The sequence below is a fragment of the Lacerta agilis genome, chromosome 9, assembly GCF_009819535.1.
Source record: "Lacerta agilis isolate rLacAgi1 chromosome 9, rLacAgi1.pri, whole genome shotgun sequence".
NCBI lineage: Eukaryota > Metazoa > Chordata > Lepidosauria > Squamata > Lacertidae > Lacerta > Lacerta agilis.
In genome coordinates this window covers 30,526,248-30,551,937 of record NC_046320.1, presented here as the reverse complement: position 1 = coordinate 30,551,937, position 25,690 = coordinate 30,526,248, and the positions used below count along the sequence as shown (strand labels likewise).

At 42.3% G+C, this 25,690-nt stretch overlaps 1 protein-coding gene across 1 annotated transcript in view; it reads left to right on the top strand.

Moving 5' to 3' along the window:
- The window catches only part of PALLD (palladin, cytoskeletal associated protein), a 207,587-nt gene that overhangs the window by 63,816 nt on the left and 118,081 nt on the right, over positions 1–25,690 (top strand). The window contains 7 exon segments of the mRNA XM_033160304.1: positions 9,610–9,788; positions 10,303–10,363; positions 11,451–11,556; positions 12,474–12,548; positions 13,556–13,697; positions 14,200–14,223; positions 24,256–24,375. Coding sequence (XP_033016195.1) covers positions 9,610–9,788; positions 10,303–10,363; positions 11,451–11,556; positions 12,474–12,548; positions 13,556–13,697; positions 14,200–14,223; positions 24,256–24,375 — 707 coding nt within the window.

Genomic DNA, 25,690 nt, shown 5'->3' with positions numbered 1-25,690 from the left:
AGTCTGTTCGACTCATGAAATCATTCGAAACCCAAGGCACGGCTTCCGATTGGCTGCAGGAGCTTCCTGCACTCAAGCGGAAGCCACAGAAGCCATGTTGGACATTCGGCTTCCGAAAAACGTTCGAAAACTGGAACACTTACTTCCGGTTTTTTGGTGTTTGGGAGCCGATTTACACGTCAACTAAGCCATTCAAGAACCAAGGTTCTGCTGTATCTTGTTATAAATATTGTATTCTCAGCTATTTTGAAACTGCTGGTCTATGACCGTAATAAACTGAAACTAATCTGCATTTATGTTGCTCCACGTAGGAAGCTGCCTTGTATGGAGTGATATCATTACTCGCTTCAAGTTTTATGTGGCCTACGCTGACTTGTAGCATCTCTCCAGGCCTTCAGAGAGGATTCTTTCAGCACTACCCGGATATGTCAGAAATTAAACCTGGGAGCATTTGCATGCACAGTATGGGCCCCATCACTGAGCTACAAGCCCTCCTCTTAACCACCACTGCTCCGAAAAATACTGCTGTGGTTGTGCGTGTTGGAAGGAGCTGGTGCGTCTACATGTGTAGCCCTTGCTTTTCAAATCTTGGTACATTTCTGAAAGATTTCCAAGTACAGATGCCAAAAGAATGTATATGTCATTATCTCTGGGGGGTTTTAGAAGCATCAAGTAGGAAAGGGGATATGTTTTATTGGAGTTTCTGCTGCTGACCATGCATAAGACTCCCCCCCTTTTTTGTTTCACAGAGTTGAAAATAAATATGAGCCACAGACATATGATTTAATCTTTTTTTGAAAAAAGAAATTCAACAAGGTTGGGTTTTGCTTAAAAATGCATCTAGGTGCAAAGTTCATCTTTGTTTACATTGACACTTACTGCTTATGTGTGGTAAAAACCTTGACACCCCCAAATCCCAAGTGAAAAGTAATTTCTACAGTATAAATGTTAGATTGTAGTAGATAAGCCACAGTCAAAGGAGAATTGGAAGGGACAAAGTCCACACTGTGTGTGTGTGTGTGTGTGTGTGTGTGTATCATTCAACTAGACAAAAATAAAGGAAGCACTGGAGAATTTTGCTGAAGGAGAAATAGACATAACTGCTGTTTTTAATGGAATGTTAAACACTGCAAATGACTGAAACACCCAACAAGTTGGTGACAAATTACACTTTGCAGTCATTTTTTTGTGTGGTTTGAAGAGATTTCAGTGGTCAGATATGTGGTGTTTCCATTGCCCCAAAGTTTAACCTTTCTCATTCCACTTTTCCAGAAGCAACATGTTCTTTGACTCTGAATAACCCTGCTAAAAAAATTGAAGTAGAAATGGAATACATCTTACAGGTCACATACCTATTCATTGGATATGAAAAGTGAAAGGAAGAACAAATCTCAGTGGAGATTTCATACTCTTTGTTTTCGAAAAAAAATGTTAAATGTTTTTCATAATAAATAGTACAGGAGTATGTGAGAGAGGCTGGAGAACTGTGTGGGACACTTGTGAAGCCAACATAAGAGGTATAATTATGCAAATACCTTCCCAATTAAAGAAGCATAAAGGGAATTGCTTGAACAGAGTGCTAGAAAAACTGAAACTGTAGAGGAAAACAGCAGTAACCTTAAAAAAAAACAACCTTAATGATAGTAAGCATTAAGGATAAAATTGCCTTTTAATTTACCACTTACCTCTGTTCACATCTTGTTACGGTCAGAAGTATAATTCTCTCCTTCGTCTGTGTCTTTTGGTTTCAGTACAACTGTCGCTTTAAATTATCTTTTAAAAGGGTGTGGAAAGAAAGCCTTCATTATTCCTCGGTGACCTTTACCAAACACAGGTTGCAGCAGGATTATGCATTAGAGGAAACCGTGAACTGTTTTTCTTAAGGCCCTAGTTTTTTAGCCAGCCAGTGGCTGCTCAGCTTTATTGCTGTTTCCTTTACTTTTTGAATCCCAGATGTGCCATCATGGTTGCATTTTTCATATATTCCTTCCTATGGCTGGATTGCTGTTGGAGGTTGGTGCAAGGACAGAAGTGGGGAAGAAAAAGACAAATTTGTATAATTGGGCTGCAATCAGCTCCAGCTGCTAAATGGGTACTGTTACTCTCATTCTGACAATCCAAACTAAAACTAAGATGCCGAGGCTGCAATCCTATGTTGATTTCAGTATGTCTAGACTTCTGGATTTCAGTGGGTTGAGAGACACATTATGCTGCATAGGATTAGGCCATTGAAATAATTTTAGTATATGGAATCTTAACCGGGATGGCGGAAGGTTCATTCTACCTATATATCCCTAGTCTCTGTGGTGGTTCAACTTAACCAATTAAGATAAACAAATGATTGCATGATGGCTACTTGAAATCAGTGGGGTGGCAGTGACTGCTCCATGTGGTTACAGTTCCCCCCCCCAAAAAAAAACATTATCTTGGCACAATGAAAGTGGCTGCATGTTCGAATATATTCACTCAAATGTATGTATTTTAGCTCTACCAACGGTTGTTTTCAAGTGTCAATTTTTGACCATCTGCAGGCAATGAAGGTCCTGGGAGGGAGGGAGGGAGGGAGTGGGGTAGGAGAGAGAATGATAGGAAGAGAGATATGTAGACTTTCATTAGCTTTGTACACTGTGATTATGGTGCATTACTAGAACATGGTTTCAGCCAGGGGTGACTAACTCCTTTTATTGCACCCAAGGGACACATCCATGCATGGCCAACCTTCTGAGGGCCCATGGGTCAGAAGGGTATTGCTATCCTGCCTCATGCACATGGAGGACACACAGCCTCCTTAACTGATGTGTGTGTGCACATCAGCTGAGGGTGTGGGAGTGCCACACCCTCATCCACTCGTCAGATTATTCAGTCATCTGGTTAACAGCGAGAAGGTGATGAGTAGGGAGGGGACAATGGGGATGAAAATTGCACCATCCTGCTTGAGTCCTGCATACTGAACAAGCAACATTTGCTTTCTTGTGTAGTTTGGGGAAGAAGGAGTGAAATGCAGGGAGAGGCCACATTTCCAACAACCAAACCTCACCCACCCACCCCATGCATTTTTCTTGGTTGTGTGAAACTGCTGTCACTTGATCATTCACATATCATTTGATGAGTGCGATTGGTCTCAATCACATGTCTGCACTTGATGGATGAAGATATTGACTTTGCCATTTGGCAGGATAATACAGAAAATTGGGCTACCCTAGACTACTAAGGGAGAGAACTCACCCTATGGTGACTTGGCTGTGTGTTGGATGGCGGGGGGGGGGGGGTGTTCATGTAATTCTTCCACCAAATGCTTCTAGGTACACAAGGAAATTTCCCATCTATTATTTGGTGCAGAACATCAGACTCAATGGCCTGGTTTGCATGTCATAATAAGCCTAATAATGGCTTAACTCAAATTTATGGGCTCCTGGAGAAGAGAATGCAGCTGCTTTCTTCTTCCCCGGTCATTCTGCTCTGTGCTAAGCTAAGTCCTGGTTTGAATTTGTGTGTCATTCAAACCTGAGCTAGTGGTTTTAAGCTCATGGTTTGTATAGCAGAATTAAACCACGAACCCAAGTTTGAATAACGCTTGAAAGCAGGCTTAGCTCAGTGCAGCAGGAGAAGGACCAGGGAGGAGCCAAGTACCCACAATCTGCTCTCGCAATCTGAGTTTGTACATTCATTCCACGATTTGGCTTAGTGCAACCTGAATATTCTCTGCCTCTTGTTCCTTACATTCTGTCTGCATCAACTTCTGGCTTGACAGATGACAGATGAGGTGTGTCCAGAAACACACTGATTTAGTGTGGGATGATTGTATTTGACAAGGCAAAAAATGAAAAGGCTTCAGATTGCTGCAGTGGTATCCTGACACATTGCAGATGATCCTGCAGTGCTAGTACAGAACATAAGCTTTCTCTAGCATGAAAAAGGCTACTGTGCACCATTCTGGTTCTGGAGGGATCTTGCAATGCCACAAATGAAAGTTGCAGCCCAGCCCAGAATTATGGGTGCATGTCAGTGCGATAGAAACACATGTAATTGTGGACTGGATGGCAGCCAGCATCCTTTCTTCAAACTGAAAGGAGCAGCATTGAAGGGTGTGAACCCCTCACCTTCATTAATCATCTCGAAGAGCCAGATCTGCAGCTAGCAGCATAATGATTGCCTTTTGTCATAACCAATTGTTCATTGTTTTTTCTCTTCCCAACAAGATCTAATGCGGAGTAAAGAACTAGCCATGATGTTACGACAACAAAAATAAGGCTGTGACAAGATGAATTTGTAACTCCTCGGATTATCTTTCTGATATATCAAAGGCTAACAGTGATTGCTTAGCTCAGGGGTCCCCAAACTAAGGCCTGGGGGCCGGATGCGGCCCAATCGCCTTCTCAATCTGGCCCGCAGACGGTCCGGGAATCGGCATGTTTTTACATGAGTAGAATGTGTCCTTTTATTTAAAATGCATTTCTGGGTTATTTGTGGGGCATAGGAATTCGTTCATTCCCCCCCCCCAAATATAGTCTGCCCCCCCCCCAAGATCTGAGGGACAGTGGACCGGTCCCCTGCTGAAAAAATTTGCTGACCCCCGGCTTAGTTGCTGCAATGTGATGAAGCTCTCTTTGGAAACTGTGTCACAGCAAGTGATTAGCATGTATCTAATAAGTTTACCCTTTGTCTTTGCTCATTCTGGACAAGAGGTTGCCCAGACCAGAGTAGTTTACTTAAAATTCCAACCATTGTAGTCTTCAAGTAGTCACTTCAATAGCAGGGTCTCTCATCTGATCCACAGCCCATTTAAGCCATATGCATTTATCTAAATGAACCCATATAAGATACCCTAAAGCATAGTGCAGCATCTCTCTATGTTCTCTGTATAATCAAAATAAAAGCTCTCTGCAGGGAAGATCTCATAAAAATCCAAGCTCTTGACAGTTTACAAATTGTGGTTTGAGTCTCTGCTGCAGCGCAGGGAAGCGGACAAATCACAAAAAATACTGGCAGCTGAACTCACAGGATACATTTGTTTCCAGAACCTATTTGTAAAACTAGGCCAAATGAGGCTACTGAGTAAACAAAGGAAGTTTATTAGTTCCATGCAGAAGTGAGATGTTCTCTCTGGGCACAATAGGAGCTGGTTGGATTTTAATTACAAGAAAGGAATGGTACAGTGTTTTAGTTCCATCATCAACATTTCCTAGCCTTAAGGGATGTAGGGTTTATTCTTTCTCCTGCAAGGGGGGAATTGTGTATATAGTTTTTCATTAACATAAGTAGGAGTCACTTTGCATGCATAAGCCTATTGTGCATTGATTAGAGAAGGCAACGTCCCAATTGTGGAACCCATCTTGAATAAAAATAAACATTATTTCACAGTGTTATTTTTTGCTGAGGCACATGTTATGTTTGGTTAACCTCATACGAAGAAAGGCAAACATGTCATATGGCATTCTATTTGTAGAAGTTCCTGTTTGGGAACTTGCACATGGCCAACCTGATCCGAATTGGCCTGATGGTGGGATGATTTCATGCCATCGGTACTCACGAAAAACATATGACAATGTGTTGGTGGGCAATTTTCTTTGATGTTTGTGGACCAGAGCTGGGCGAAGGACAGCTTTGCCATATATAAAAGCACCCCTTGGCTGATGTAACTTGAAATGCGTAACTAATAAGGTACTTTTAATAAACAACAATGGATACCATGGGACTGCAATGCATTTGCCATTTTCAGTCATTCTAATCATGTGGAATGAGCACCCAAAGGTGGGGGCAGTAGACTGTAACCCCCAACCGACACATCTTCCTTTGAGTATCCAAAATTGAGGCTGTATGCGTACACTTGTGTGTACACGTATAGGTTTGGGGTGGAGCCTGTTGCTGCAGCACCATCCCACCAGTGGGTGTCTGTTCAACATGGTAGAACATCTGAAAGGAGCATCGTGTGGCAAATAAAACTGGTGCATGTATTGCACCACCCATTACAAGACATCAATCCAAGAGCTGGATTTGAGTACGGGCCAGTATTGGGGCAGGATTGGAGCTTTTTGTGATTGCTTGGAGTTTTATTCCTCCCCCCCCCCAGTAAATATTCTTATTTTTACTATTTCACCCTGAACAGATTATTTGTGGTGGCAGAGTAAATTCTTAGTCCACTCTGAAAAGCAGGTCCAGCCATTGCAAAATTACTTAACCATGGAGACCAGTGTGGTGTAGTGGTTAAGAGCGGTAGACTCGTTATCTGGGGAACCGGGTTCGCGTCTCTGCTCCTCCACATGCAGCTGCTGGGTGACCTTGGGCTAGTCACACTTCTCTGAAGTCTCTCAGCCCCACTCACCTCACAGAGTGTTTGTTGTGGGGGAGGAAGGGAAAGGAGAATGTTAGCCGCTTTGAGACTCCTTCGGGTAGTGATAAAGCGGGATATCAAATCCAAACTCTTCTTCTTCTTCTACACACAGGCCCTCAACGCATATGCAAAGGAGTGTTGGTAACAACTTGGGTTGGATGAAACAGTTATTGGTTTGGTCCATGTCCCTTACAAATGAGTTGATTGGCATGCCTGTTCAATCCCAATTCCAAACAGATTTTTAAGGGGAAATGCTTTAAATTCTTTTAGTTTTTTTTACAACAGAAATGCTTTCTTAACATGAAATCACAATTTAATTGCTACGTATGGTAGTGAAATCCAACATATCTATGCGTTTTGTGAAAAGTGCTTCCTTTTGTCTGTCACGTGTGTCCTACCATTCTTAACTGAATGGTCCTGGGTTCAGGTGCCGAGAGAGAGGAAACATTTTCTCAATCCATTTTCTTCACAACGTGAGTAATATTATACACCTCTGTCATATCCCCCTTCATTTGTTTTTCTCCTGCCCGAAACTAAAAAACAAAACAAAACCCTAAAAGTTGCAATCTTTCGTCATAGGGCCAGTCTCTAGATTATTTCTATCTTTTCTGGCTCTTAACAGCATCCCTTTTTTAGGTATGGTAACCAAATCTGTGTATGATATTCCAAGCATGGTTGTAAAAAGACAAAGAATTCTGGGGCTTTAACTTGGGCCGGAGAGGTAAATCTTGCATTTTGTTTCAAAAGAAAGCATAGCGGTTTAGTACATAGTTGCCTCTGGTTGAAATTCGATCTGCCAGGCTACTTCTTGTTTGGAAAAGGAAGGGTCTGTCTGCTAAAAATGAGTTATAAGTCTTGTGTGAGAAGTGGTATCTACAGGGTGATGTGATCTATCCTGCGAGCGTTAACCTCTAAAACATTCAGGGCATGGGGGGTATAATATACAACACGGTTGTGTCAATTATGTATCTGCAAGAGAGATTCAAGTGTACTGTATTGTGGAATAGTATAAACCAGTGGTCCCCAAACTAAGGCCCGGGGGCTGGATGCGGCCCAGTCGCTTTATAAATGTGGCCCGCGGATGGTCCGGGAATCAGCATGTTTTTACATGAGTAGAATGTGTCCTTTTATTTAAAATGCATCTCTGGGTTATTTGTGGGGCATAGGAATTTGTTCATTTTCCCCCCCAAAATATAGTCCGGCCCCCACAAGGTCTGAGGGACAGTGGACCGGCCCCCTGCTGAAAAAGTTTGCTGACCCCTGGTATAAACACTCAGAAGACTGCTTGCCTACCATGGCTTGCAACTGATTTAGGACTTTGTAACCTCTTTTCTACCTGATTCAAGTTACTCTTTAAAGGGGAGGGATTAATACTACTAGCTGAAGTTCTGGACAATTGTTAATGGTCAACATGATTGCATACCTTGCTTGCTGGGGGCATGAAAGCTGCTACATTGGAAGGATGTCGTTCCTTTTAACTCTCAACAAAACAGAATGTCCCTGTGTTTCTATCCAAGTTCTTAGAATTGCTCCACCCAGTACACATGCATTAGTATTCATGGCACAGAAAAATGGTAATGTGTGAAAGCGATCAGTATTCACTTGAAAAGAAGAGGTTATGGTCATTATTAACACCCAAACTTGGTGTGCATAGTTGAGCATCCATAAAAAAATAACTGGATCCAAGTGCACTCTTTTTCTATGGATCTGAGAGAATTGTTATGGGGTGGTATATAACTGTGAAACACTCTGAAACTGTAGATTCCTGCAGCATGATAAATCTTTCGGAATGATTATGGTTATGGCTTTTTTTTTTAATGTATAGTTAATGTGCCCCTAGTTTTCTAGCCTTCAGGGAGGAGTGGGGTTGTTTGAGGGGAAAATGGTTTATTGCTTGTATTCCAGCGCTTGACTAATCCCTAGGTAGGACTTGTTAATCTGCTTCTCATAAACTAGTACTATGCATTCGGCTTGCAACTACAACCAGCCCGTGAACGGTGTATTGTGGGATATGGGACAAGATAAAGATTGTGCCTGAAGCAATATCAGTTGAACAAAACCTGACTGGCACAGCTAGTCCACTGTTGCTTGTGAGGGCAGGCATTGTTTGATCAAAGGAGCAGCCATCTATCAGTTAACTTAATCCACGATTGATTGGCAGGGACACCTTCACATGTCCGATTATTCTGCAGTCAAAATGATCAGCCCACTGGTATACAATGCAAGCATATTTTTGTATCAGGCTCCATGGGCCTCCTGTAGCATTTCCATAACAGAGTATATGGTGGGGTGTTTTGTTTGTTTTTCACTCTGGGGGCTTAGATGCCACAATCATAGAATTGTAGAGTTGGAAGGATCCCCTAGGGGCTCTGGTGGTGTGGTACGCCCCGGGTGTCATCCCTGGGGGGTGACATCGCCTGGGATGCTTGCTGCGGGTGCCCCCCTCATGGGACACTCGCTGCAGGCGGTGCCACGCTGCCACCATAGGCGGCTTGCCACACCCCGGGTACACAGCATGTGCGCAGCTCTGGGTGCCAGAGCGGCTAGCTCCTCCTGCCTAAGGGCATCTAGCCCAACCCCCTTCACTTCAGGATTCGCAACTAAAGAATCCCTGACAGATGGCCATCCAACCTCTGCTTTAAAACCTTGCAATGGAGGAGAGTGATGCTCTGTACCATCTCGATCTGCCTGTTGTCAAGAGAAGCAGTCTCTTATCAGAATGGCTCCTAGCAATTGATTCCCTTTTTAAAGGAAGTTTCTCCCCTGTTCATTAAATGTTTGGGGAGGGATGGAGGGAGACAGTACAGGCTCCATCACCACCTGATCTCTGCAGAGTAATTGCAGCCTGCTTTTTCAGGGTAGAGCCCTCTGCATGTACGTGTTGGGTTTCTTTCAGACTTTACAATGAACGCGTGTAGATTACAGGCTTCCCCACCCTCCCACCCCCACAGTTATTAAACATGGGTAATAGCAACATATGGGAAAGGGCTATAATGTTTGCTATAACAAGGCAAACTTTAGGAAATGTCTTCCCAATGTGCCTTTAGCAAACTGTCGACTGACATTCTGGTTTCTGTTCATATTTCACTATAAAGAGTTTTCTGTGAGATGCTTCTTTAAAAAAGCAGTATTTCTGGCACCGATATCGTCTGTGAACTAATCTTTTCTCGTTTTACTCATCTACGATTGTAGCAGTTCTATAATATAAATATTGAAAAGCGCTCCTCCTTCCCTGACCTTGCTCTGTGTTTCCCCTTTCTATGGTGTACTAACCACAGGTGGTTCTGCGAGGGCAAAGAACTGCAAAATTCTCCCGATATTCAGATCTGTTGTGAAAGTGGAGGGCTCCATACACTAATTATAGCAGAAGCCTTTGAGGACGACACAGGGCGCTACTGTTGCCTGGCCTCAAATTCTGTTGGGTCTGATTCTACATCAGCAGAACTGTTTGTTGAAGGTAAGAGAGAGCATCAACTGAAGGTCACAAACAGGAAAAGAAGTGAAAACATTATGCTTTAAATGCCATTGGTTCCAAGAGTCTAGCCCAGGCATAGGCAGACTTGGCCCTCCAGATGTTTTGGGACTACAAATCCCATCATCCCTGACCACTGGTCCTGTTATCTAGGGATGATGGGAGTTGTAGTCCCAAAACATCTGAAGGGCCAAGTTTGCCTATGCCTGGTCTAGCCCCACCTTGAATGGGGCTCATTACCATTCAATAAAGGTAAAGGTAAAGGTACCCCTGACCATTAGGTTCAGTCGCAGACGACTCTGGGGTTGCGGCGCTTATCTCGCTCTATAGGCCGAGGGAGCCGGCGTTTGTCTGCAGATAGGTTGGTAGTTTTAAGCATAATGCTACAGTGATGGGAGTTTGTTTTTGTTTTTTTAAAAAACTTGTTTTGTTTTGAAGTGTTCTAGACTCCATGACAGCACCCCTCATCCTTTAACATACCCCTTTCCATCCCCTGTAGGTGCCAGCTCTTCTGATTCAGACAGTGAGATTTTCAGATCAAAATCTGGAGCCATGCCACAGTAAGTTTACATAGCAAAATTTAATTATACACTTTGTTTCTAGGACGCTTTGGGAGGATTATTGCAAAGTTGTTCTGCTTCACCTCTTGCAGTCATTCCATGGGGGTGGGGAGAGACTAACCAGTGTTAATTAATGATCAGATCCTGTTAAAATATTGCATTGCACGTTAAACATGGGGCAGCACAGATACAGATTCTGGTTCAGAGTCTCCATTTAGAAAGTCTTTGCTGGCTGTACATTGTTTTGCAGAAGTAATGAAGTACACGTTCATACTGCTGCATGTGTTTTTTTTTTACCATGTACTTTTCACAGATAGTTATCACCTTTTAAAGCTATGCCTGCCATTCTGTTACAGTGGTACCTCTGGTTACAAACGGGATCCGTTCCGGAGCCCCGTTCGTAACCCGTGACGTGCATAACCTGAAGCACCGCATCTGTGCACGTGCGCGACGCGATTCGCCGCTACTGCACATGACGTCATTTGACGCGTCTGTGCATCCACGAACCGCTGAACCCAAGTAACATGTTCCGTTATTTTCGGGTTCGGCACTTTCGTAACCTGTGTTGTACACATCCTGAAGCATTCGTAACAAGAGGTACGACTGTATATCTGAAATTGAGACATAGCAGTGAATTATTTGTAAACCTTTAGTGAACACATGCCCTTACTTTTCTTGACTGAATGTAACTGAATGTATATACACGAAGATGAAATGTATCAAATATTGAGGGCCGATTTCTGAGTGCATTAGAAATGTCCCTTTTGGACTACCTGCACTTTTTTTTCCTATGGGAAAAGACCCCAAAGATTCTCTGAATAAAACGTTTTGCAATTTTGCAATAAAACATTAGTGTTAAAGATTCATTTTATAACTCTTTTCTGCTGTACTGGAAAAGTGGATGAACTTCTGTTGACTGGTTAAAATCCCTGATCATGGCAGACTTTGGGTGGCCTTCAGCAAGTCACAGCCTACCATAAACTCAACTGTTCCTCAGAAATAGGCTGTGCTTCACCCAACGTAAACATGTGAAAGGGAAGCATTTTATGGCAAGATTGACTGACTACTACTTGTTTGACTTATCTAGGGCCCAGAAGAAAAGTACTTCTGTTTCTTTAACGATAGGATCTTCTGCTCCAAAGGCTGGAATCACTACAGCAGTCATCCAGCCTATTTCTGTGCCTAATCTGCAGGTATGTAGATGTCTCGTTTCTAAGACATCAAAAGTTGACTCAAGTTCTTGGTAGCACGCTGTGACATGTTTGCACAGAACTTTGCAGATAAAACGACTCTCATCCTTTCTACCTTGGACTTCTCTTAGACGCAGTTTCTGTACATGAAATGTCATTGACTGCCTTTTTATCAAAGTTGCCTGGGTGACAGAGTTAATTCAGTGTTAAATGGCAGTGGTTGCAAAATTTGGTTCTTAATTGTAAGGTCCGTGGGGTGGTTGCTCGCGAGTAACCAGGCAAGACTCCAAACCGTCTTTTAAGAGGTTTATTGTGCATGCTATTTACAGTGCAGAGCTACAAGTTCATGTCTGTATCAATCACTCGCAGAGTGGCCCCTTCCTGCTGTGACCCCAATATAAGAGTTTCAGTATCCCAAATCTCCGCCTCCCCTCCTTGTGTTTCACCCCTCTGCGCACTTGGGGCGCCGGAAATGGCATGTCTCCCTCCTCGCCCACTGAGCGAGGGGAGTGCAGGGTCTCTCCCAACATCCCCAGAGCCTCTTGCTCTCAAGACCCAGAACTGCCTGCCCCTCCCCGCTGGAGACCTCGCTGTTTCCTCCGCTGGAAGAGGAGGTGCTGCTGGTCAGGTGGGGCCGGGGCTCTCTGTAACATCCCAAGAGCCCTTCCACCACCCTGCGCTGAGCCGGGGACAGTTCCCTGACATCGATATACTTGCTTTCTTTATTATAAGTGGTCGATATGGTGGGGGCAAGAGACTGGGACAGTTTACAGAATCAGACACACACACAAAAAACCCTAACGTAGCAGGAATTTACTTTATTAGTAAATGTGTAAGCGAGATAAGGATGTATCAGTGCAGAAATTCTATTACTAATGGTGCTGATGGTATGCAAATTTCTGGGTTTAACTGTTTTCCAGGTCCAAAGTCCTACTTCATACCTCTGCAGATTAGATGGATCAAAACCTAGTAATGCTGCACCTATTTTTACAAAGGTCTGTTTTTTCCACTGAAATGCTAATTCTATGGTTTCGGGATGAAATAGCAAAATGTTTTGGTTTTTTTAGTGCAAGGATAATTTCACTCCTATTAAACCTGCTGAATAAAGATGGGTTCCTTTATTGTAGGATAGCAATGGACTTCTAGCAAAAGCACTTTTTCTTTAATGATTACTTTCTATTCTTTGCTATACAAAAGAGGTAGTTATGTATTTTTTTGCATTCACTTCTCTTTTAATCATTTCTCAGTATCACTATAGGCATTAAAAATCATCATATGGCTCACACCTTCAGTGTAACTGAGAATAAATTCACATGAAAATTCTCTTGTGCAAGTGCTACTGAAATGAATACAGTGGTACCTCTGGTTATGAACTTAATTCGTTCTTAACCTGAAACTGTTCTTAACCTGAGATACCACTTTAGCTAATGGAGCCTCCTGCTGCCGCTGTGCCGCTGGCACGCGATTTCTGTTCTCATCCTGAGGTAAAGTTCTTAACCCGAGGTACTATTTCCGGGTTAGTGGAGTCTGTAACCCGAAGTGTTTTTAACTTGAGGTGTTTGTCATCCGAGGTAACACTGTACTGTGTGCTTGTACAGCTTCCACCTTCTCCCAGATGGATTGTGCCCAACATTTTATCAGTTTTGATTGCACATGTTCCATGACTGCAGGAGGATGAGTTCATCCCTATCTTAGCATATCAAAAACTATACACACACACACACACACACACTCTCTCTCCAAAATAGTTTTTTTAAAATGTCTTGTGGATCAGAGAGGGGTTCTTTCTGCTGCCAGCATGGTTGTAATTCAGATTTCCAAAATAAGAATTTGCTCAAATTAATTGCTATGCCACCATTAATTAAAGTAAGAATGGAAAATAGCATATGCATTGCTGTAATTATCTGCAGGTAGTTTGGCTACAGGGTCGAGCCTTTTTAAAATTATATATATATATATTTGGGGTTGGAGGTTCGAATAATCCGTTTATCAAATTTAACAGGAGCTACAAGATTCAACAGCAAGTGAAGGGCAGGTCGTTGTGTTTGAGTGCAGAGTGAGGGGAGCACTTCCTTTGTATGTCATTTGGTCTCGGCAAGGAACCGAAATACAGGATTCTCCAGATTTCCGAATTCTTCAAAAAAGTAAGTGGGCAGATTAATTGTTGGTTCAGATATCCCTGCAGTATAAAAACAAATGGGAGAGTATATGCCTCAGGTTTGTTTTAGTGTGCACAATTACTTTTTAGGCTCGACATTTCATTATAGTATTCCCTTACCCTTTACCTGTATCTATCAGATTACTCGATGAGTAATAGTTAAATTTGTTATCAAATATTACCCTTCTATAAAACAGGAGTGGGAGACCTGTGGCTCCTCCAGATGTTGTTTGGAGCCCAGCTCCTTTCATCCCTCGTCATTGGCAAGACAGGCTGATGGGATTTCCTTTCCTCCCCCCCCCCCCCAACAATTTATGTACCACTTAACACTGTATTTTAAGCTAAGTTGGAACCCAATGATATTAGAGGGCCACAGGTCCCCATCCTTGCCATAAAGCCTTGACTGTTGTATTTGTAATGGGTTTCTAATGCATTTTGTTCTTTCCCCTCCTATTCCCTGTTCTTTCTTTGGATGATGTGATGTGCAGAGCCGCGATCTGCCGCTGAACCTGGTAAGCATCTTGTGAAAGAACCACCTTTGTTTGCTTACTCTTTTTGTGTGTGAATTGAAACTAAATAGTGTCATGTTTCTGCAAGGGACTGGTAACATGAAACCCCCTCCAAGACAGCCTATTCTTTATCGCAGACTTCAGACCCTGCTACTCTGTACTTTACATCAGTTTCTTTATTGGTGAAACAGCAAATCCCATCCAGACCAATGTGGGGGAGGCCCAGTGGAGTGAACCTTTTTAAAGAACTTGCTCTTAGAAAATTGCATTACCTTGCAAGTTGCTCAATCGTCACAATTCAACCACCGAAACTACTGGCATGTTTTCATTAGTATCAGACTGCTAAATGTTTGATTTCCTCTTCTCAAATATGTGCTAAATAAAATGTAAGCCCATTCATCCTTTTTAAAAATAAAAAATAAAAAGCGTAGTTCAGCATTCCTTTTAGTATATTAGGGCAGAATTCAGCCAGTCTAAAAAATGCAAATGGAAGGAACTTGTTTCTCCACTTTTATCTCCCTTCGTTTGTAATGCTTTCTGCAGTTGTTGTATAGAAAGCGCTCTGTTCGCTTGAAAGTTCTGTACAGATGTTAAGCATTATTAATAGTTCAACTCCCCCACCAAACATCTCTGAACAAATCCCCAAGCAATTTCACAAGGGAAGCTCCAGTCAGGTGCTCCAAGATCAGAGCTACGAGACTGGCAGCATTTAATCGGTTCCTTCCGTCCCCTCTAGATCAAAGAGTTGCAAAGAGGTGGATCCCCACCCAGTCATGTCACATTTCAGTTTTGTAGCAGTGTTTTCGGTTGTAAGGTGGGATGTGAGGTAGGACACGAGAAGAGCCTTGCTAGATCACAACAGAGGTCTGTCTGGTGCAGCATCCTGTATCCCACAGTGGCCAGTCACATGTTTCTGGGACACAAGAGGACACAAGAGCAAACAGCTCTCTCCTTCCCTATTATTCCTAGCAACTGGAGGTAGCACATAGCCATTGTAACTAGGAGCCACGGTTTTCTTTATCCTGCATGATAAAGGTATGGAACTGATGGTCGGAGATTCTAAACCAGGGAAGGGGAGCTTGTGACCTTCCAGATGTTGATACATTGCAGCTCCCATTGTCCCTGACCATTAGCCTTGCAGGCTGGGACGATGGGCCTTGGAGGACCACAGGTTCCCCCATTGCTGTTCTGGGTTGATAATGGAGGGTGACGAAGTAGAGTTGTTGAGCAAAGAAGAAGTCAGAGGTCGTGAAGCAAATGAACTTTAGGAATGGAGAATCCAACGAGCTCAATATGGTCTACAGCAATAGAAAGCAGCTTTCCAGGGTTTCAAATGGGTTTCCCCCCAGCCCTACCTGGGGTTGAACTTGGGACATTTCATATGCATTAGCCACTGAGCCACAGCCCTTTTCTGCTCGAGGTAGAATAAGCCAGTATACAATGGTGGAGTTCTTCATTGGAGATGCCCAGCAGACAGGGTGGCCAGAGCAGATGAAATAAATGTTTGAAATAAGACTGTGAGTGGCTCAGAGGAGCAAGAGGAAACATAGGGCACCTCGTAGCAGGTTCCTCAGTCACTTCTGCCAACTGTAAGTGTAACTATGGGGACACAGAGGATGAGAGTGCAAACTGGCTCAGCTTCAGGAGCCTGTCCTTCAGGCAAGGGCTTCAGAAGAATTGCAGCCAATTAAAATAAAGATGCTTGCAGGAGTGTTACACTTCACATGAAACGCTCCATTGTCTGTCTCAGTTCCTAAAGTATTTTCTTCCTACGTTAAAATTACTGGTGCAATAAATAGAACAGGAAATCAAAGAGGACAGCTTTTATCTGTGCATCTGCTAATCCCCAACAGTCAGAACAACAACAACAAAAATCCCGGGATGGCCAGTTGCTGCATACTTATAGGTCAGGCACGGTGAGGTCAAGAGTTGGGGGTGGGGGGGGGAAGCTGTGCTTTGTGGATTCAGGCAGCTGAGCGCTTATGAAACAGGTTTTTCTTGTCATTGCAAAGTTGTATCTGGCTAATGTGTTTTACACTCTTTTCTCTGTCTAGACGGAAATCAGCCTGCATCACAAATCTCTTCAGACTGTTTTGAGAATTAATAAGTCAGTCAAATTACTTAGGGCCAACATCACAGTTTGTCAAGTTACCTGCTCAGTGCTACGTTATTTTGACATTTTGACTTTATGCTGATTGACTCCTTCAAAGAGCAGTCTGTTTTAGGAAGCAGGCAAGAGAACCTGCAGAATCATTTGCCAGCTGTTGATGATTTGGCCATTACTCAGCTGTCTGGAAGCAGCCACAAAGCATATTGAATTTCTTTAAAACAATTGTCTTGTTGGTATTCAAAAATGCTGTACTTGGTATCTTTTCTTTTCTTTTGGGCTGTGATTAGGGAATTGCAAAACAGAAAATCTTCCAGAACACAGGGTTGAATGTATTGGACACACACATACAAAAAACCCCCACCCTTTTAAAAAAGTTGTTTTCTGGCTTTGGAGCATATATTTGCAAAACTACTAATGTCCCTCTGAGCTGTATTCAAGTCTTCCAGCTCTAGTAATGAGCCCTAAACAAAACTCTCAATACCTTGAATGTGAAGAGGGTTTTTTTTTATGTCAGCAGGGTCTAAGCATCCTGCACCCCTAACAGCAGGAAAGGAGCTGTGCTGGAACAGTTCATAAATGTTGCAGCTGTGCTAGTTTCTGGGGGGAGAAACCCTGAAGTCAAGGCACTGTGTGGGCTCCTCTCCCATGTGGCTCTGGGCTCCATGCTGTAGGAAGGAGCCACGCTTGAATGGTTCCCAAGATGCAAAGGTAACATGAGAAGGAGGCAACAGATCCTTTGCATGACTATGGATGTGGGGGGGGGGGCTAGCTGCAGAAAAGCAAAAGCTAATGTAACAGCATGGAAGCCTCATTATAGGACACCTGGGAAGAAAACACACCAACTCTCCATGTAGTTCAGAATTAACACTAATAGAATCCAGAGGCTTGCGGCAAATTGGTTAGGCTGCTAAATTTTTGTCATTTTAAAGATAACTCTGAGGTCAACTGAAACCGTCTAACGGTGTTGATTCCACTCTTTCCATGATCCTCTCCAGCTTATTCAACATCACACAGTGCCATTGCATCAGCATTGCCACTCCTGCGTCACGCTGCATGTCGGAAGCTAAATTTCAGCCGTGAGCCAGCTCGACTCGATTCAGCTTCCTTCACAGTTCTGAAGGAATTTTACATGAGGAGAGCAGAGAACTCAGAGATGTTCAGCTCCCAACATGCGGTGGGGTGTGGGAGCAGCAACAGTGATGAGGCAGAGGGGGCAGAGCTAACCAGTGCAGTGAACCCCTTGTGCAGTGGAGAGCACCTGAGTTCAGAAAGCCTGAATGGGGCTTGCAACATCCTTCATAATGCCCCGAATTTGAGGCAGGAGCAGCAGCAAAACAGCATCCTGCTCTGATGACAATGTGGAGTGTGAGGCAGAAGAGAGAGAGGCATGCCTTCAGTATATTGAATTTCATGAGACACAGTTTCTTCCTACCATTTTTCCCCTGTTACCTACACTGTCTTCGGTTGAGCTTTTTGGATTTCTTTGGGGAGCCTTTTAATGCACAGCGGAACTGAAGCCCTAGGCCTTTTCCTCTAGGAAGGGGAAGGGTTCAACTAATAGATTAGGCTGAGGAACAACAAGGTTGCTGCCCGATAAAGAAATCCAAACAGGCAAAATAGCTTGGGGAGCTGATTCAGCATTTTAAGATAATCAAGGAGGGGGAAAGAAGGGTAGGAAATAGGAGGCTAAAGAATAAGGCTTGGAGACTTCTGTAGATAAATTATTTAAACAGCAGACTTTTCCTTCCCTGATAAAAGAGAATATATTTTACAGTTTACTTGCCTTTTGGGTGTCAGCTGCGGGAGCCAGCTTGTCTATATAATTGCTTGCTGTGCTCCTACAGAAATGACAGGTTTTATTTTCAGAGTAGTGATTTCATGAAATTCCAGTATATACAGCTCCTTGATCAAATCCCACCACTACCACCTCAACTTTTTTAAAAAAAAACACACACATTGCCAACAAACGAGTCCTATTTTATCTTGGTAAGAAGCTTGTAAATACCCTTCCTTTTTCCCACTGGTGTAATGATTGCTCCTCTCTCATCCAGTATGAGAATGGAGAACAAATTTAAGTTTTATCATGGCAGCAAAATGGCTTAAGTGGGCCCTGGACACAACTGGAAGTCTGGATGTGTCGACTTTAAAAAATTGTGACTGAAATAGGAGTTTGAACAGGAGGACCTTAGAGCCCAACGAAGCATTTTATAATATAAAATAAATCCCTATTAAGAAACAAATGCATTAACAGAAGTCTTCAAGCCAAGCTTCCTGCAGGGCCTGGAAGCCATTTTCTAGGGCAGAAATAGTAAGAAGGTTGGATGAACAAGTGACTATGTAGAGGTTTGCCCTTTTGAGTTTCCAAAGTAGCATACGAAGGGAAAACGGGCAAATCTCCATTTCGGAAAGATGTGTGAAATCTTCCTACTATATTGTGCTCATGCCACTCTCCCCCCTCACCCTTTTCTTGAAGTACCAACATGTGTGTGCGTGTGTTGTGCCCTTCACAGACTGTTGCAGCTTCCTCAAAGTCCCATTTCTATGATGCAGTTTGATGTGGCTGATGGCCATCTGTGTTGTTCCCTCATCGGCAGAACAGATTGTGTGTGTGTCCTCCACACATTAGGCTCCCTCTTTCCCACCTAATCAGTATCGTGTCAGAAAAGATGCATGCAGCCCCCCTGCCCATGTGGTTACACCATTAACTTGAGTCTACAGCTATCCCGGAGCATAAAGGACCAAGTAGACACAGCTGTGGCTCTTATGTATGAGAGACACCAGTATGACTTGTATTTGCTATCACTGCTTCTGTGTAATGCCTCAAGTGGCTCTTTCTGCAGAAGCACATGTCCTATGAGATGGCAGGGCTTGCCACCAAATACGGCACCCCCACATCATATTGTCCCCCAAACCACTATAACACGTTATAGCACTTTCCCCATGACATGGTGGCGTCATGTCCATTTCCTTCACTCCCGCCAGCAACAGCAAGTGACGTCTCCAGTAATGTGAAGTTCTGCTCTTGGTTTCTGTGGGAATGTCTCCTCCAATTATCAAGTTGTCAGGGCAGCTGAGGAGCTGGTAAAATGCAGCCATAATTTCTTAGGTTGCTTAATTTTTAAATGTCAGCAAGTTCTTCCACACATCCCCATTACTTCTATTACAGACTTTAAAGTGTGTGTGTGTGTGTGTGTGTGTGTGTGTGTATGAGAGTTTTCACAACTGTGATCTGATAGTATCTATTGTTTTAGTTGGGATTTAGCTGTGGAAACTGGGTTGTCTCAGGTTTCTCACAGGAGTCTTGAAAAAGACAAAAAAATGCTGTCTCAAAACATTTTTCTTTACCAACATACTTTTCAGATCTACTGTGTCACTATTGAATTCATGGTCATTTAAAACCTGGAACTTGTTTTACTACAGACAGGACCATGGTTGAATGTGGAACACAAGTCTGATTTGTTTCAGTTAAATAACTTTTCTGTATCAGTGTACAGTATCATTGCTGTGGGCATGTTATGCTGTCTTGCTCTAATGTCTTTATTGTTGCTTTGAATCTCTGGTAGTGACAACTTAATTATGTTAAAATAGCTTAATGAAAATGTCTGCTTCCTAGAACTTGACAAAGAAAAAGGGGAGACAAAGATCACAGTTAAAAATCAAAGCTGCAGTGTCACATTTTTGGTATAACCCAAATCCTATGCAGATATTAACAGTTCCAGTACAAGTAATCACATGAGGTGGGGGCAGTGGCAAGGCGCACTCTAAATATGCCCCCCATGAATGTTTCTCAAATGTGTGTGAACCCTCCACAGATACAAAATGCTCCCCACAGCCAACTCATGGAAGGTGACTGAGGAAGGTTTTTTGGGGTGGGGTGTGTGCAAAGCTACGGTGCTCATACCCACTCCTCATGCCCCCCACCCGCATGTGATTTATTTGTACAGTACTGGAATTGTAGGCTAATGCTGGCACAGGGCTACATTTACAGCCCAGTTCTATACATCTGTAGTTCTATAAGTCCCAACTGAGTTTAGTGGGATTTACTGCTAAGTGTGTGCAGGGCCGCATCCTTGAAAGCAAGCAGTCTAGTACTGTACCTATTAGGTCTTAAAGAGCTTCGGAATAGTAATGGCTGCATTTGATGCTCTTGCCTAGCAGTTTTGGCTTCGGATTTCGGTTAAAGGGGAACCTGGGAAATGCAGTGTTTTGTGCTGAACCAGCTGGCCCTTTCTTTCAAGGGGAGGCCTACATGTTGCAGAGTGTTTGTTGCAATAAACAGAATGATGCTGTATTTAGACCTTATAATGCCGTGTTAAGTGAAAATGTTGGGGTGTGTGTGTGTGTCTGTGGATATGAGTGAACTTAGCCCCGTATGCTGCTGTTGTCATTGCTCTTCACAAGATGGAGGGAGACCACCGGAAGTGCACACTCATCTTAGAATCCTGAAAAATGAGGGCTCTTAAAGTTATTTGGAGAGCCTCTCCACAAGTAAGAAGCCTCTCTGCTTCAGACAGTTGCCCTTCAGCTCATCATGGAGGGTGACGAGAAGATGATCGTGTTTTTGTTTCGAACTAGTCTGTCTATCCCTGCGGTGCTCCCCCCCCCCCCCGCCCCACAAGTATTAATATTAAATGTGCAGGCCAGAAAAGGTTGCATTTAATTTGCACAATGCATTTCAAAGTGCGCTTCTTCAGGGGCGTTGCAAATATAATATTGATTAACTGCTTATAGGATAATACTATTTAAACAATTGTGTAATATAATAAAAATGAAACAAATAATTAAAATACCCGTGGAAAAAAAGATAACTTTTAAACTTATGTAACATTCGTAGCTACAGGGAGGGAAATACCCAAAAAAATGTATAAATGTAATTAAGAACTTAAAAAAAAGAAAGAATAGAAGTTTAAAAGTGAAGTGATTAACAAGATGTATGTTGTTCCAACCTGGCCCACGGCCTTTTGCATGTGCTTGTCTTCTTCCTTGACAGGTTAGGGTGGTTATGAAAGTAGAATAGAGATTCAGTGGCTCCCATCCAACCCAAAAAGAAGCACCTTTTGCTGGAAAAGCACCAGCAAATATAATTATAGGACAATTTTTTTATTTTATTTGCATGATCTGCTGCTATTTGAGAACAAGCTGGTGCAGATTGAAACTTCCAGTGCCAGCAATACTTTTATTTTGTTTTGATTTTTATTGGATTCTTCATATAGGTTATCTTCCATATTCTTTCCTGCCATGAACTTTCAGGCTCAAGTTGGTTGGAATTTAAACCTAGAATTTAAAATGAATGACAACTTTGTCTCTAATTACTGCACAAATAACTAGCAAGCATTGTTCTTGAAGAAAAGTAGCAGTCCTTGAACCCTTTGTGCATTCTTATTCTTGGAGAGCCTGCTGACTTCATCAATTTTCTCAATTTTTTACTGAATTATTCTACTTTTTAGCACTTACATTCCTGTAAAATGTATAACTTCCACATGCAGTTAACATAACATTACATAAAAAGAATCCATTGTCTGAAACTGCTGATGTAAAAAGTCTGCCTGGTCGAAAATAACTGTCTTGCCTATTAATTGTCTGATGTGATCTTTCATTAGTCATAATCTAGATCAGATTAAAACTGATGTGTTCTGGTAAGTAATTCTAGACCACAAAATTTTATGTCCTATTCTACAGACTGCTCTGTGCTGCCAGCTAGTTGTTCTTCTGTCTGGCGAGGGGGTGGAATCCTATACTGTACATTTTTTAAATCAGTACTTCATTTTCAGACAGTCTCCAGCACAGGAAGTCTTTGGATATATGATAATACATGATAAAAAAATTTTTTAAGGAAAAACAGTTCAACTTAATTGAGACACCAATCAGCTGCCACTCAATTCAACTTGAAGAATGTCTTCCTCTTAGAGTTAAATTATTATACCCAGGAAGCAAATCATGGTGCGTTCTGCATGGTTGCATTAGTTTCCTACAAACATGGATACAGTGAGGCTCGAAATAGAAAAGGTCGTCCCAAGTTTCTGTATTCTTTCAATGAGACAAATATGAATGTATCACAGCACAAACCTACAGTATTCATATTCATTTGGAAGTAAGTCCCTTCGAGCTGAATATGGCTTACTCCCATGTAAGTGCACCTAGGAGTGCAGCCTTTAAAACAGGCTTCCTCAACCTCGGCCTTCCAGATGTTTTTGGCCTACAACTCCCATGATCCCTAGCTAGCAGGACCAGTGGTCAGGGATGATGGGAATTGTAGTCTGAAAACATCTGGAGGGCCGAGGTTGAGGAAGCCTGCTTTATAATGTTAACAACAAGACCTTGCTTTTGAATTAATCCAGTCTTAAGGACAATTGGGCTACCTATTAATTCTGCTAGCGTAGTTAGACTAAGAACCGACCAGGATTGCTCAGAGTGTGCAGTTACTAAGACAAAAAACACTCAACGGTGGGGGTTTTTTTTTGAAAGAATAGGGGAAATGCCCAAGTTGGCTTGTTTTGAAAACAATTCATAGTTAAGATTATCCACACTTTGCCAAGTTTGGATGACATGGCAAGCTGTGTGTAGCTAATCAAAAATGAAAGTGAAAATTTCTGAACTTGTCCTTGGAGCCAAGCCAGTGAAACTGAGGCTTACTTTGTCTCCATCTTGTCAGGCTCATATACTGTAAGAGTCAGTATGATGGTGTCTGAATCTACTCAATCTATCGTTAGATTTTAATGACAATAGTGACATTAAAAGGGCTACAATAAAAAGCAGAGGACAAAATCTTAGTGTAACCATGCTAATCGATTTCCTGCTTCCACCTGAAGCTGCCCACTTATTGTGATTGAGCCTTTTTTGTCAGAGGTTAGGCAGGGGAAAGTCTTTCTATAATGGTACACTGACCCTAGAATGCTATCCCAGGGACAGCATTGTTTACTTGGCAGCCAGATTTACTGGGGTTTTCTAGGCAACAGGATAAGGTCTTTTTATGTTATGAGACTGGTGAAGTTTACCGAAATTGCTGCTGTTTAAACTTTATTGGTTCTTTTTCTTTAAAAGAAAAAATCTTGATTCTTATAAGCCAGCTTTGAAACATATTTAATAATCTAGGAAGGTGGGGTGTGTGTGTAAGTGTAACAAATTTAATAATCTAGGGAGGCGGATTGATGAAACTGATGTCAATGAAATCGAAAATTCTTTCTAGTAGCACCTTAGAGACCAACTGAGTTTGTTCCTGGTATGAGCTTTCGTGTGCATGCACACTTCTTCAGATACACTGAAACAGAAGTCACCAGATCCTTAAATATAGTGGGGGAGTGGGGAGGGGTATTGATGTCAATGAGTTATCAGTGGTTTGGGATGTATTTAAGGTGGTGAGAAGAAATGCATACTATAAGAAAATCTTGAGGTGGATACAGAATGGTCAAATTGCATTTGGGGAAAGTCAAGCTTTGTCCCACTTGCTAGGTTTCTGAGGGAGAAATAATAGTTTATTTCTTATTAAAACTCCCATCTTAAACATATTTTATCTGAAGTAAGTTGCACTGCAGCAAGGCTACTATGTAGTGCAACATGGCTGAGGTGCCACTTTCCAATAAATGCCAATATCCCTTCCTAACCAAAGTTCTCTTGGTTTTCTCCAGGAAGCATTCTTTTGGATTACAGCCTCATTTTAATTTCCTGTTTTTGATTTCATTGTGATTTGTATGTGAAAGTAACCACAGGGATCCAACAACCTGGGTGTTTGTGTGCGTTACTCTTCTGGTTCCTCACTTCCCCCTCAGGCACTGTTTTTGGCTATTGTGTTTCTTGTTTAACGCACAACATGATTCACAATCAAATATCGTATTCAGACCCATAGCAGTTCCAGTATATCTTGTGCGCAAATTAACTCACTAATCTGTTGGGGTTTTTTCTCTCTCCCCTCCATTCTTTTTTTTTAGAGGAGATATGTACTCTTGTAATCGCAGAGACCTTTCCTGAGGATGCAGGAACCTTCACTTGTACAGCAAGAAATGACTATGGATCAGTCACAAGCAGTGCAAAGCTGACCGTGCTGTCAGGTATTCAGCAGTGTTGATGTAGCGTTTAATGTGTATGTGAAAGTCAGTGATGTTTTTCTGGCCACTCTTGGACACAGCTGCAGCAGTGTAGTGAGACAGTCCCTTCCCCCTTCTGGGTGCATCTCATGTTTAGTCTCTGATGGTCTTCCCACATCCTGTAGTGCTGACTTGATTACTCTGCGTCTGGGTAGGAAGAGTATGTAATGTTGACATGGTGAAGAGGCTTCTGCATAATCTTCAAAGGCATTTAGGAAATAGGAAAAAGGGCCATATGGAGATCTCTCAACCTCCAGAAATGCAGCTGCTAATTTTGAAGGTCAAGTACCATCAAACATGTGCAACTGAAACAGTGTTGCCTCTCTTCCCCCAAAGGATTGTGGGCAGCTATTTGATCTCTGTTTCAATCAGTTCACTAATTGTGTAAACCAGACTCTCCTGGTGTTATGCACTTGCAAGCACAAAGAAAGGGGATTTAAAATCTAACGATAAAGGGCAGAGTCAGAGTTCATCTCATGTCTTTTTAAATGATATATGAAACACCCAGAAGAAAACCTTAAGATGCTTTTAGGAAATATTACAGCAACTGGTCCAAAAACTCTTCCATTCAGTCAGATGACAAACTTTACTACCGTGTTTCTCCTAAAACAAGACACCGTCTTATATTTTTTTTCGCTCAACAAAACACAGTATGGCTTATTTTCAGGGGATGTCTTATTTTAACCGTGTCGCATCGGTACGCTGCATAGCCATGCCTCTCCAGGCTGTTTTAATGGGAGGTACCACGTCACTATGGCTTATTTTCGGGGTATGGCTTATTTTTGGGGAACGGCTTATATTTCGCAAATGCATAGAAATCCTGCTATGGCTTATTTTATGGCTATGTCTTATTTTAGGAGAAACAGGGTAATAGCCAAGTAAAAGCATGCATTGTGAACCATTCACTGCATCCAGTTAATTGCAAAATAATTATTCGTATTTTATTTTATTAAAATCACAGTAATTATTTTTTATCAGTAAATACTTTCAGTAATTTAATATTTGGGGTACCATTCGACTAAGTTTTAATCGGAGCAGACTGTTGAAATTAATGGCCCTAATGTAGCCATGTGCATTAATTTAAATGGGTCTACTCTGAGTAAATCTTAGTTGAATAACAAACACCCTTTGTCTTGCACTTGGGGGGAAAGTTTAAGTAGATCTGGCAGATTTTAACACTAAGGTTCTGAGGCTAGGTGGCAGCAGAGGCAAAATGGAAAAAGTTAAGTTTCTACTACAGGCGAAAATGCAGTCCTCCTGTCAATGTAAAATGCAAAAC